Genomic DNA, 14,681 nt, shown 5'->3' on the forward strand with positions numbered 1-14,681 from the left:
CTTTGTTTTAAAATGTGTTTATCTTAAAATTATTGTTTATTACTTATGTAACTGGTGTTTTCTTTGGTCAATTAATGCATTTTTCTAAAGGGAAAATTGGGTATTTGAGGTTGGGTAAAACGGATTAAGATTTCTCCCATTGAAATCAATAGAATTTTAAACTATTGCTTCTTTTTTTATTTTTTTTTCAGAAGCAAAAGAAAACCCATAAATGAAGATAGTTGTTATTTTTTACATTAGTTTGAATGGCTGACATGGGTTATCCCAGAACCTCTTCAATGCCTCCTTCACATCCTTGTTCCGCAGGCTGTAAATAAGGGGATTCAGCATTGGTATCACGAGGGTGTAGAAGACTGAGGCCATTTTATCCGTATCTAATGAGTGGTTGGTCCTTGGTTGCAAATACGTGAAGAGAAGGGTCCCATAGAAGATAGTGACAACCATCATGTGAGAAGCGCAAGTGGAAAAGGCTTTTTGTCGCCCTTCTGAGGAACGTATCCTCAAGATGGCAAGGATGATGTTAAAGTAGGATACTAAAACAACAATCATAGAGAACATCAAATTAATTACTGAAAAGGTAAACACAGCTGTTTCTGGAATATAGGTATCAGAACACGACAATTCTAACAAAGGGATAATATCACAGTAAAAGTGGTTGATTATGTTGGAAGAGCAATAGGACACAGAGAACACACAGGAAGAGACAGTCAGTGCTGTGGTCAGACTGAAGAAGTATGCAAGGGACACCAGCAAAAGACAGATCTGTGGAGACACTATCACCATGTAGAGCAGGGGACTACAAATAGCCATGTAGCGATCATAGGCCATTGCAGCCAGCATTAAAATCTCAGCAGCAGTAAAACTTATGAATCCACCCATTTGCACTGCACATCCATAGTAGGATATACTTTTCTTTGAAACCAAGAAATTAACCAGCATTTTAGGGGCAATGACAGTAGAGTTGCCAAGGTTGATGATAGCCAAGTGCCGGAGGAAAAAGTACATGGGGGTCTGAAGTCGAGAGTCAACACTGGTGAGAGTGATGATGCTCAGGTTCCCAGCCAAGGTCAGCCCATAGATGACCAGGAAAACAAAGAAGAGTGGAATCTGGAGCTCCGGATATTGTGAGATGCCCATGAGAATGAATTCAGTCACCTGCGAGAGATTCCCTGGGGCCATTGATTTTGTTGCTTTCATCAATTAATGAGGAAAATGAAAAGAGATTAATAGACAACAAACTTGTCTCTGTTCAATGCCATATTGTTAAATGTTTCATGTAAAATTAGTTGATTTTTATTGTTCTTCGTTGCTTTTGAATTATTTTTAAAATTTATTTTTATTAACTTTATTGGAGTGGCATTGGTTAATTGAATTATATGTTTTGAGTGTACAATTCTATGATATACCATGTGTATGTTGATCAGTTTATTTTTGTTCAGATCTTAAAATTCAAAAATACCATCTCCAGAGACCAATTTCAGGATCTTAGAACTGTTTGAATAAGCTGCTAATTTATTTTTAGCCACTCCTGAATATAGTTTGTATTGGATGAATATACACAGTTTATATTATTATATGTATTAATATGTATATGTATATATTAATTATATTAACATTTGCAATTGCATGAATATATATGTATATCTATATATATATATGCATGTATATATTTACTTGTACACACATGCCTCTGAGTGTGAGTGTGTGCATGTTTCCAATGATAAAACAGAGTTACCTGTAAGAAACAGATGAGTCAGAAGGACTTCCAGTTATTTTTTTCCTTAGCTGCCATAGGCCTTCTCTTCAGCTTACATCTTGTCATCATCATCCTTGAGAATTTCAATGGGAAACAGTATACTGGGATTTTCCTTATTAATTTCCACCACACTGCTATGTTGTTTCAGCTCCCCACAGACCACACCTCAAAACTATTCCTTAGTATCATTCAGAAACTGTGTCCTCTTCACTTAATCATATTTTCTTTCTTTTACCAAATAAGCCAGTCCTGGCCTATCAACCTAACTTCTAATTGTTCAGATTTTTCTCTATTGTTTTGTTCTGGTAGCCTTTCCTTCTCTTTCCAGCTTATGCCTCCTTCCTTTAAATTGTTTAAAGCCTGTTTTGATTTTTTTTAAGTTATTACTTATAGTTTTGATTTGTTAAAGCTTGATCATTATTTTAATTGGGTAGAGAATAAATGGGGAACAGTGCTAATGTTATTTAGCATGAGCCCAGAGCTGTGCAAGGCATTTTGAAAGAGTTGATCTCATTATTCTGCAGGAGAGTCCTAAAAAATAGATGTAATTATTTCAATGTCTGACAGAACAATGAGGTTTAATGGGATTAAGTGAATCAAACATAGTTTGTAGAAGATATTGGTTAATGGTATGGTTTTATGGTTTCTCTTGTATATTTTGTTTGCTTAGTTGATAGGTTAGTTGGCTGGTTTCTTGTTAGTTCACTGATTACTAGTTGTGATTTTTTCAAGTATTGCTATTTTTGTATTGTGTGAATTAAACGAGATAATGCACATGTATAGATTAGTTGGCACAGCTTCTGGTAACAATGAATGCAAAATAATTTATACCAGTTGTTTATGTTATTAGCATGTTTTGAAATAATCTGGTTTATTATTTCGGCTCTGGTAACCTATTCAACCTTACTGAAGGCTTTATAGTTAACATATAAATAGCAAGTGAATTATAATTCTGCATATTTAAGAAACTGTGACACAGGATATCCAGCTACATATTTAATAAACAAATCAGGCTGTGTTCTCCCATAACCTGATTCTTTTAAAACAGTGGTGTTTGTTTGTTTTCATTTGAAGATGCTTAGTTCCATACATCAGATATGTGTCTAATGAGCTAATCTGATGGTGTTGCACTTCATCTAAAAAGAACTGCATAGATAAGCTTTTGATGGAAAACACTGTGGCAATACTCATTGATCAAAATATTCCATTTTTTTTTTTTGCTACACATCAAGCAACTCTGTGCATGTTTTCCTCTGAGATAATATACTCAATAAACTCATCCCTAACAAGAACAAAATACAGAATCAACAATAGCAATTATTGATTATCTACCATGAATTTGTTCAAGTAGCTTTTGAAAAGGAGAATATATTATTATATCCTTACCTATTATGTATTTCCTCTTCAACTGCAGTATAACTGAACGCAAAGCTAGGGTTGTTTTTTATTTCAGTTAGTATATGTCACTGAAATAAAGTTTCTGTAGAACTGCCTCAGTTTTTCTTGTTTCTTCAGAACCTTGTCTCATTTAGCATTGTTTTAAAAAAGAACAATTTTAATATTTTTACCAATAATTTTTTTCTAATTTGTTTTTGAATATAAATAGTTTATAGGTCTACCAAGATAATACATTCTCAGCAAATACAAATTTTAAAATGTACCTAGTTTTAATCATTTTATCTTATAATTTTAATAATACATCATAGTACAAATTAATTTTTAATTAGCTGCTGATATGATTTCAAGACTATGTTTCATTGAGATTACTCTATGTTTAATTGAGGTTACATATTCTAACTGTAGAGTATGTCTTAAATTTATTTAGAGATAGGTTGTGTTAGGAACAAACACTGAATCCTGATATGAGTTCTCAGTGTTCCATCAGCAACTAATTGTTGACATCAGGGAATCTTTTCATCCTAAGGTTTATCACCCTGAGCAATGCCAAAAGAAGAAAGGGGAGAACAAGTTGTTTTTCTTGATGGTAAGTAATTTTTTAGGTCTTTCGTGAAGACATAGATCTTATATGACACAGACACTTGAGAAGCTTTCTATCTGGTGTAGAGTATCCTCTAAAACATCCATCAATTCTGCCACTTCTATGGTAAACACAAAACAATATTCCTTTTTATATTAAGGTGAAATATACTCCCTGTAATGACTATTCATTATTCTGTCTAAATGCTAAAGCAGTCCAATTTACCAGTGGGGATGCTGGACACTAATTTTTAAGTCATACCACCATCACTTCACTTAGCAATTAATGGGCAGGGCGGAGAAAAAGAGAACAGAGCAGATAACATTTTGGTCCTGGGATCTGATTTGAATTACTCAGCTTCCAAGATGTTTGGTCCAATATCCAGAATTAGTAATGAGTATTTGCTTTAACCTACCTGTACACAAAGATCTGCTGAGACCTCCTCCTAAGGTTGCTCCAGGAAGCACGTTTAAAGAGTTTTAGTCTCTGAACACCTTCATACTGAATTACGTTTGTATGTAGTCCCAGTCCCCAAACATGAGAACCAGAATTCCCAAAGCCCTAATTCCCCCGTGGAAAGACAAATTAAATGCTCATTAATCTAGTCTCCATGCCAAAATTTCACCCAAAGAATGAAAATTGTGTAGATAGCTTAGGGACTCTCCTAGATAATCATATTGAAAAACAATCACATGCATTGATTCCATTCTTTGTTTTAAATTGCACCCCTATATTTGGGAAGTGTTGCTGGCCCTTGAGATGGAGTAAATCTAACAGAAAGCACCAGATTCTAGCCCCAATGTTCAATTTTAATGTGAATGTTTTGGAGTAGATTCAAAACAGCGTCTCTATTCTTACATCAAGAACAAGACCTGGGGCTCAGCCAGCATGACTCAGTGGATGAGCATAGACCTATGAATGGGGAGGTAAGTTCGATTCCTGGTTGGGCCATACACCTGGGTTGTGGCCCAGTGTGGGGCATGCAGGAGGCAGCCAATCAATGATTCTCTCTCATAATTGATGTTTCTATTCCTCTCTCACTCTCCCTTCCTCTCTGAAATCAATAAAAAATAAAAAAAGAACAAGGCCTGGTGTATTTGTCATAAATATTAGATGATATACAACATAAATTCAAAATGTGAATGGTTGTAAGAAGATTGAATATAATTTTTTATTTAAATTAATAAGGTACCCATCAGAACCTGGTCCTATTTCTAGTTTTTAATTAAAATTATTTGATTGGAAACATGATTTATGTATAATCCTATGATCGTTCCTCAAGCAGATATAAATATTATAATTAATATATAACATATGTAATTATGTAATATATTTATAATGTATATAAATATATTTTTATTTTACTTTTTGTGTAGATTTTCTAGTCTTTAAGTTTTATAAGTGAAAAAGGCATGTCTAAATAGTTTGCCTTTGTTTTAACAGCTTTCAAAATCATACTGAGGAAAAAGTACATGTTCAAAAGATATTTCAAAAGAAAAACTGGCTGATGAAGTAATGAATAAGTTAATGAATAAATACAATATCTTTCTTAAAAACTGTGAAATGAAATATGAGATTTTTGTTTCCAGTGTCTTAATCTACTGCTAATATAATTTTAACTTTGATAAAGAAGCAGTGATAACTTGCATATCACTCTCTAGAATATTCTGTACTTTAGGGCAGGACACAACTGTACTTTCTTCATTCTGGTATAGCTAAGAAGGTTACTTCACATTTTAAGCTCCAAAATTAATGAAGAAACAGACAAATTGTGAACAATAAGGAGATTTTTTAACAACTTCAAGTTATCAGTATAATGAATTTAAACCCTTGAGGTTCTTTCCAGAGTCCAAATAACCCCATGAAGATTATGTGGTAGCTTCCTCTATAATGACCATTGGCTATTGTCTTTCATGTGAGCAAAGACACAGTCAATCTTTACTATGCTCAATCCTAATAAAGAGGTAATATGCAAATTGACCATCACTCCAACACACAAATGGCTGCCCCCATGTGGTCAAAGATGGCCGCCACAAGATGGCCAGCAGGAGAGGGCAGTTGGGAGGGACCAGGCCTGTAAGGGAGGACAGTTGGGGACAATCAGGCCAGCAGGGGAGGGCAGTTGGGGGTGACCGGGTCAGCAGAGGAGGGCACTTGGGGGTAACCAGGCCTATAGGGGAGGACAGTTGGGGGGGACCAGGCCTGCAGGGGAGGACAGTAGGGGAGACCAGGCCTGAAGGGGAGGGAAGTTGGGGGCGACTGGGTTGGCAGAGGAGGGCAGTTGGGGGCGAGCAGGCCGGCAGCCAGAGTGGTTAGGGGCAATCAAGTAGGCAGGCAGGTGAGCAGTTAGGAGCCAGCAGCCCCAGATTGTGAGAGGGATGTCCCAACTACCAGCAGTCGGACATCCCCTGAGGTGGTCCCAGATTGGAGAGGGTACAGGTCAGGGTGAGGCTCACTCCCCCCCCACCCCCAGGCATGAATTTCATGCACTGGGCCACTAGTTAATATTTTCATTCCCTCATCGGCTCTGCCGACTCTATCTATTTAGCATTCCTATAACATTATAAAGATTTTTTAAAAACTCTTTTATACTTTCTACTGGTATTGATGCTTAATTTTACAACTTGATCTCTCATTTGAGTCATATTATTATTGTACAAGAATTATTTTCCATTTCTTATTTCTTGATTAGTCTATTTAATAAACTTACCCTGGTCAAGGTCAAGCAGACAAAACTAAGATAGCATCATCAGTGCATCACAAGATTTCACTTATCAAAATATTTGTAAGAAATCCATACACACACACACACATAAATATGCAGAAAAATGACAGTAGAAATACCATATTTTTATCATTTATATCATACAACAGAATTATCTTATAAGATTCATTATTTTAAAGCAATACATAATTAAATATAAGCTAAATTTTCATTGATTCAACCTCTCTCATTCCCATTCCCTCCACCCATCTAGAGAAAACAACTACTAGTATTAACTATTTCAACTTTTTTTCTGTTTTCCAAATGCTTTTATTTAGTTTTATTGTGGTAAAGACACTTAACAGGAGATATAACCTCTTAACAAATGTTTAAGTGCCCAATACAGTGATACTAACTATAGGCACAGTGTTGCATATTGTGTCTCTAGAATGTAACCATCTTTCATAGCTAAAATTTTATACCTATTAAATAACAATAACCATTTCCTCTTCCCCAGTCCCTGACAACTACCATTCTACTCTCTGCTTTTATGTGTTTAACTATTTTATATACCTCATATAAATAATATTATGCAGTATTTGTCCTTCTGTGACTAGCTTATTTCACTTAGTATTCTTATTCTTTACCCATATTCTTTTTTTAAAATAAAATGCATTAACTCTAATGTTCTTAGACACATTTTTATACCTATATGTACACATTATGTATGTATATATACATTGTAAATATGTATATATAATGTATATATATATAATCTATAATAATAAAAGCATAATATGCTAATTAGACCAGATGTCATTCCAGATGTGATCCGGATGAAGCTGGCGGCTGGAGAGAAGCCTGGGTCCCGGGTGCCAGAGGGAAGCTGGTGCCAGCAGCCATGGGAAGGAAGGCCTCTCTTACATGAATTTTGTGCATGGGCCTCTAGTCTATAATAATAAAAGCATAGTATGCTAATTAGACTGGACAGCCTAACAACTTTCTGGACGAGCCCCTTGCACGAATTTCATGCATCGAGCCTCTAGTTACTAGAGTCTAATAATATATAACTGCTAGTTATGTGATTTTAAAGTTTATGTAATTGAATTTTTAAATTTATATAAGTGGATTTAAAATGTTTACATCATTCTGTGCTTGGTATATATATATATTCCTTAACCATCATATTTTGAGATTTAGTAATCTTGATTGTTGTGGATTTTGTTCATAGAGTAGATGGGAATTTCAATTGTTCCTAAATCTTCTCTGTAACAAACGATAATAAAGTTTACTCATGGGATAGTCCCATACTTTTCAATTTTTGCCAATGTTCTATCATTTTACATTCACATTTTCCAGATAATTATTAATGTTAATTGTATTCATTGGCCTAAAGGTTGCTTTTTGTGAATTGTCCATGTGAATTCTTGGCCCATAGTTCTATGAAATTTTAGCCTATTATTTAATTTAACAGATGCATAATTGTATCTATCTATTTTCTCTTGTCCATGGCTAGTTCTTTTGCTATATTTGTGATTATTTTTTTCATTCAGACCTTTAAAATTTTAAAGGATAAAATTTATCTATCTTTGTGATTTTAGCTGTGTTTGAAGATGCCTTCAATGCTAAATCATACACACACAGAGGGTCAGTCCTTGTTCTCATTTGCTTCATTTGGATATGTAAAGATAATGAATATAAGTGATCATGGTTTAGTTTTGACATTTTAAGGAAGGATTCATGGTGGGGTGAGCTTTCTGAAGAAGAGAAAATAAATGCAGAGGCACTGTGGTAGGAATATATGACAGTAAGAAGTGTTCTGCATAATTGTTGAGAAGTTATTTAAATATAATAAACCCAATTTATGAAATATTCTTAGGTTGGACTCTAATTCTAAGGAGATTATCTTGTTGAATTAAAAAACAAGGACATTATGAACATAGGCAGGGGCCAATCAATAGATGAGTGAACAAAAAAGCTGTGGTACAATTATACCATGGAATACTATGTAGCATTAAATAAAAAGGCTCGCTTATCCTTTATGACAGTATGGAGGGACCTGAAAAGTAACATGCTATAGGCAAAATAAGCCAGTCAGAGAAAGACAAGTGTCACACGATGTCACTCATATGTGGAATCTAATGAACAAAATAGATCCAGAGACATAGAAACATGGAACAGGCTGATGATCTCTGAGGGAAGGCATAGGAGGGTGGCTGGAAAGAGATTAACCAAAGAATTTATATGCACAGACAATAGTCTGGTCAAGGCCTGGGACAAGGGGAGGGATGGGCTAGGAGGGGTCAGTGAGACAAAAAAGGGGACAACTGTATACTTTCAACAATAAAGATAAATTAAAAATAATAATATAGAATAAAATAAAGTAAAACAAGGAAGAGAATAAGATTTAATAAAATAATAATTAAAATTTAATGTAAATGTTTTTGAAAAGGAAAGAAGGGAGAACGTTCAACTTTTTTTTTTTTTTTTTTTTTTATGTAGACAGAACTTTGCAGTGAAATGAGGTCTGCTGGAAACTATGCTAAACATGAGCATAGGAGAGACTCTCTTCTGTAAGTTGGTTCTCGAGCCTGGACACTGACCATTGGTGGCATGTGCAAGGACATTACAAAGGGGCAGAGGTCAAAGAAAAAGAGAGCTAAATACTGAGTCAGAACCAGGCCTACAGGAAATCCTATAAAGATGGATTTTCCAGCCAGTGTACCTTTCTCTGAATTGTGCTTTTCTTTTGTCATTCTTGAGTTTAAGTATGATTGTGATAAATATTAATGCATAGACTTTGTTTTTTGTATATTAAAGATGGGTTTGATATCCATGCTCTGGGTTTAAAAAATGGGGAGAAATGCACCTTCACAGAAGCATAGTAATGGCAGTAGGAATTTGAACTCATTTTCTGTGGTCCCAGGAACATAGGCTATGATTATCTTGCTATCATTGCATGGACCTAAGGATGGAGCAAAATACTTTGAACTGGAGTAAGATACCAATGGCTTCATGGAAAGCAGTCTGGGCTAATGTGAGTTATGGCTTTGTTATTGATTAGGTGGTATGTGATCAAGGTAGTCAGGTAAAATTGTTATAATATTATTTATACTTGCAACTATTAGATCCTATATATTACCTGGAGATAAAAAGAAACAATATACAACATTCTAAAGTAATGATTATATACACATAAGTCTGTGTATATGTGCATTTGTGTTATATCAATCAGTATAAGGACCTATATACTATATACATATGTCAGTAAGAATGTACTAAGAATCAAGTTGATAATAACTTTTTTACATGTAAAAACATCAGAGGTAGAGGATTGACTATATTTATTTTAAAATATCCAGAAAAACACAAATACATTAATAAACTAAAAAATGTTAATCATATTTTCTTTATACTTAAGCACAGAACATCACTCTCAACTTTTTAATTTAGTTTTAACTGTAAACACACTTTTTTGATAAACCCATTTTTCCCAAACATTGTCTTCATTGCCCCTTTCACATCTTTGTTCCTCAAACTGTAGATGATGGGATTCAACATGGGAATCACAATGGTGTAAAATGTTGACACTATCATGTCATGATCCAAAGCGTAATTAGAACTCGGTCTCACATACATGAAGAGGATGGTTCCATGATAAATTGACACTCCAGTTAGGTGAGAGCCACATGTAGAGAAGACTTTTCTCCTCCCTTCAGCAGAATGCATCCGCAGAATGGCCAACAGAATAAAACCATAGGAGATCAGGACAATCAGGATGGTGACGATCTCAATAGAGCCCACAAAGTAGAAGAGGAGAAGCTGGTTTGTGTGTGTGTCAGAACAAGAAATAGCAAGGAGAGGAGGGATGTCACAAAAGACATGTCTAATTTCATTGGATGCACAGAAGGAGAGGCTGAAGGTGGCCACTGTGTGTATAGAAGCATGCAAAATGCCACCAACAAAGGAAGCAATGATGAGTGACACATAGACCCTGGGTGACATGCTGACTGAATACAGGAGAGGGTTATAGATTGCTACATAGCGGTCATATGCCATTGCAGCCAAGAGGAAGCATTCTGTGGTCCCAAAAGTAACAGCGAGAAACATCTGTGTTGCACATCCAAGGAATGAAATGACTTTATTCTTTGATAGGAAATTTACTAACATATTTGGGGTAATTACTGAGGAAAAGCAGGCATCCACAGATGACAACACACTCAAAAAATAGTACATGGGGTTGTGGAACCGGGAATCTCCAATGACCAACACAAGCAGCCCTAAATTTCCCACCAGAGTAAACAGGTAAATTGCTAGAAACAGAAAGAATAAGATAATTTGCAGTTCAAGATTGTCTGTGAAACCCTTCAGTACAAACATCGTAACTTCAGTGACATTCTTCATGCTGAAACCTCATGGAAAAAACTTAACGATATTTGTTAAAATTACAATTCATTTACTACAAAAAGAATAAAAAGAATTCTGACCCAATATTGTGAAATAGGGGGGCATGAGCTATATCCTCATATTTATCTTTTTGGCAATATAAAATTTCCCAGTTGCAGGTCACAGACAGCAACAAGACAGTGGGTCAAGTGTCCATGCCACTCCCTGTAAAATCAAATGAAAATGATGGGTGTTCACTCACTTGGTGAATTCATATCATTTATGAAACCATCAGGTCAACTTGTTAATTTACAACTGCATTCTATTAGCTGTTTTTCTATTAAAACAAACAAATGATTGGTTAAAAAATAATTTTCTTTTGACATAGACACGCATGAGATAGTATATCAGTGTATGTAGCATTGGAATAGAATTTCAGCATTCTAGACCTTTCAGTAATGGTATAAAATGATTTTCTATAATCTACTCACCTGTAGAATTGGAGCATTAATATTTATTCTACAATATTAGAATGAATATTAAAAGTCAAAATGTGTTAATAAAGTTGAATCATGACAATTCTGTTCAATAGAGAGTATACTGAATCAGGTTGGTTCTACAGAGTAGCGGTGAACATTTTATGAGCTAATCTCTAAAATTTTTCTAACACTATTAGATCTTCTTGGGTATCCATAAGAACAAATTAAGATTTTTTTTTAAGGATGATGGGCCACAATTGAGTTAAGCCAAATTAAAAAATAAAATACAAACTTTGATTAATATGATGAAATCTATTTTTTTAATGTGAACAAGATTCACAAGAAAAAGGTCAGCTTCAATTCAATTCTTGACATCAGTTCAATGACATACCTGTTCAAGACAAATAACATAGGATTCAGATCTGAAAGTATGTGTTTATTGCCCAGGTTCATGATTAAATGCCATGTGTGAGATTAGAATTTTCCTTCACAGTTTAGTCTTTTTTTTAAATAGTAACATGTTTGAATGACCAACCAGACATAATAGCATATAGCCATGAAGACTAATCAAATATATTAAGCAATAAATATATAAAGCAATTTCCTTTAAATCGGTCAATTTTTGGTTACAAATTTAAGATGACTATATAATTGAACTTTTTTTATCAGATGTATTTATTTTTAAAACATTAGCAAATATTGAGTGACAAAAACTATTGCAACTAATCATTTAAAAATATATGTGACCAGAGCCTTAAGCCAGATATTTCATTCTTTAGCTACATTTAAATTTTGTTTTGTGATTACTAATACATATTGAAACATTATTCTATCATAGTTATGATTTTTTCCCTCTACCACACAGAACTCACCACGATTCCATTTGCTACATTACTGTGGGCTTAATTTACTTAGGTCAGATAGTGATAGACTACAATGTTAAACAATTCAGCGAAATTTTAATTGAATCAGATATTTCTACTAGAAACCAAAATAAAATTTATACTGGGAAAATCTGAGTCAATATTGAAATAACTCAGACATAACAAGAAAATGTCTATGATTCTTGAAGAATTTAATAATACTCCATCAGCTTTTAAAATCAATGCAAAACCAGTTCTAGAAATATAGTTTTAATAGAAGTTACAAAATTTAAAAATATCTTTGCCTCAACATGGAAACACCAAGTTGGCAAAGGAGGAGAAAAATAATAACAGCCATGTATTGAGCACATGCAGCAGAAATAGACTTTTATGCACATTGCTTTATTTTACCTTTCCAGCAACTCTCCACAGCTAATAAGAACCAGAGCCAAGCCGAAACCGGTTTGGCTCAGTGGATAGAGCGACGGCCTGCAGACTGAAAGGTCCCAGGTTCGAATCTGATCAAGGGCATGTACATTGGTTGTGGGCACATCCCCAGTAGGGAGGTGTGCAGGAGGCAGCTGGTCGATGTTTCTCTCTCATCGATGTTTCTAGCTCTCTATCCCTCTCCCTTCCTCTCGATAAAAAAATCAATAAAATATATTAAAAAAAAAAAAACAGAGCCAAGATTCAATCCTAGGTCTCCTTCAGAGTGCATGCACTTTTCACAATTTTACAGTCCCCTGTAATACCATGGTCTCATTCTGTAACTGACCTCCCCACTTACCACTCCCACTGAAATAAAACATGGTTCCTTGTATTTATTTAGATAAAGTTTAAGCATTAAGATTAGAGAAACATTATGAAATAGCATGAACTTGAAGTGGCTTCTATATCACAAAATATAGCAAAATGAAAGATAATTGATTGTTTACTCATTAGAGCAAAATAGTTGATTTGGCCAAAAGTTTTCTTGCTTTCTACTGATGAATTTTCTCTGTGTTCTTGTTTAATCTGATCTTTCTTCTTCAATAAGAAAAATAATAGCGTACACTTGATTTGTAAAAATCTTAAGTCTACAAACCTAAAATCAATAGTTTATATTTTCTTTGTTATATTTATTTACCTATGTGATAGGCAGCAACTAAAGGGTTTAATACTGGGGACTTCATAATATTTGATCTTAACATTTTAGGTCCCACCTCATAAAATATTTTGTAAATATCTGGCATTTTCTCTTCTTACCTGTGTAACAAGAAAAGCAGGTTTAAGTACACTATAGGTATGATTAATTTAGATTATTTATATCTGCTTACTCAACTGTTGATGAAAAATGCAAGAGTTGCCCCAAGGGGAACATGCCCCAATTATCTTCTGGTTTAAAATAGCAACATGATGATTTACTCAATAACAAAAAGTAAATGGTTGTGGAATAATTTACTACAAGTTGATATTTATTAAATAATCAGTCCTCAGTCCTCTGATTATACTGATACTTTATAATTTACAAATGATTATTTGTATTTTCCTGATAATAGCGATGTTAAGTATTTTTTGCATCTATACTTATTGTACTTGTTTTTATGTTTTAATTAAATTTATTGGGGTGACATTGGTTAATAAGATTATATAGGCTTCAAATGTACAATTCTGTGATACATGATACATTGTGTGCTTACCATCCAAAGTCAAAGCATCTTCTGTCCCATATATTTGGCCCGCTTTACCATTTACTGTGCACCCCCTTCCCTCCAGTAACCACAATATTATTGTCTCTGTCTATGAGTTTTAGCTTTGTATTCCACATATGAGGGAAACCATAGGGTTCTTAGATTTTTCTGGCTGACTTATTTTACTTAACATGGTATTCTCAAGCTCCATCCAAGTTGTCGCAAATGGCAATACTTCATTTCTTCTTATGGCTAAGAAGTATTCCATTGTATATATGTAGCACTTCTTCTGTTTTACCCTTACCTGAGGATATGTTTGCTGATTTTAGAGAGATGAAGGGAGAGAAGAGGGGGGAGAGAGATATGAGAGAGAAACATTGATAGGGTGCCTCCTATACAGGACCCAACCTAAGATGAAACCTGCAATGCAGATATGTGCCCTGACTGAGAATCAATCATTCAACCTTTTGGTATATGAGATGATGCTCCAACCAACAGAGCCACCCGGCCATGGCTGTATCACATCTTCTTTATCCAATCATCTACTAAAGGACACTTTGGTTGTTTTCATGTCTTGTCCACCATGAAGAGTGCTGCATTGAACACAGAGGTCCATATGGCTTTGCAAATAAATGTTTTCAAATGTTTTTTGGTAGATACCCAGAAGAGGGGTTACTGGGTCGTATGGCAACTCGATTCTTAAGTTTTTGCGGAACCTCTATCCTGTTGTCCATACCAGTTTACATTCCCACTGGCAGTGAATGAGGATATATGGCAACTTGAAAGCACAGTTAAGGAAAGAGAAGATAGAAAAGAGAGATAAGGAGAAAAAAATTGAAATGAAG

General features: G+C 34.6%; 2 protein-coding genes across 2 annotated transcripts; both read right to left on the reverse strand.

Moving 5' to 3' along the window:
- Positions 1–231: 231 nt before the first annotated feature.
- On the reverse strand, positions 232–1,179 carry LOC103302256 (olfactory receptor 8J2-like). The gene has a single exon (XM_008159293.2). The coding sequence runs from the start codon at positions 1,177–1,179 to the stop codon at positions 232–234; it is 948 nt and encodes a 315-aa protein (XP_008157515.2).
- Positions 1,180–9,882: 8,703 nt separating this feature from the next.
- Positions 9,883–11,486, reverse strand: LOC103302303 (olfactory receptor 5T2-like). Its single transcript, XM_008159365.3, has 2 exons — positions 11,453–11,486; positions 9,883–10,850 (listed from the first exon to the last, which is right to left on the reverse strand). Exon 2 carries the CDS (start codon positions 10,840–10,842, stop codon positions 9,883–9,885), a length of 960 nt encoding a protein of 319 aa, XP_008157587.2. The 5' UTR covers positions 10,843–10,850; positions 11,453–11,486.
- Positions 11,487–14,681: the final 3,195 nt, after the last annotated feature.

This window comes from Eptesicus fuscus, chromosome 13 (genome assembly GCF_027574615.1).
Source record: "Eptesicus fuscus isolate TK198812 chromosome 13, DD_ASM_mEF_20220401, whole genome shotgun sequence".
NCBI lineage: Eukaryota > Metazoa > Chordata > Mammalia > Chiroptera > Vespertilionidae > Eptesicus > Eptesicus fuscus.

Bases quoted from the DNA above. Each gene is read 5' to 3' on its own strand.
- LOC103302256 (XM_008159293.2), bottom strand. From the start codon at position 1,179: ATGGCCCCAGGGAATCTCTCGCAGGTGACTGAATTCATTCTCATGGGC.
- LOC103302303 (XM_008159365.3), bottom strand. From the start codon at position 10,842: ATGAAGAATGTCACTGAAGTTACGATGTTTGTACTGAAGGGTTTCACA.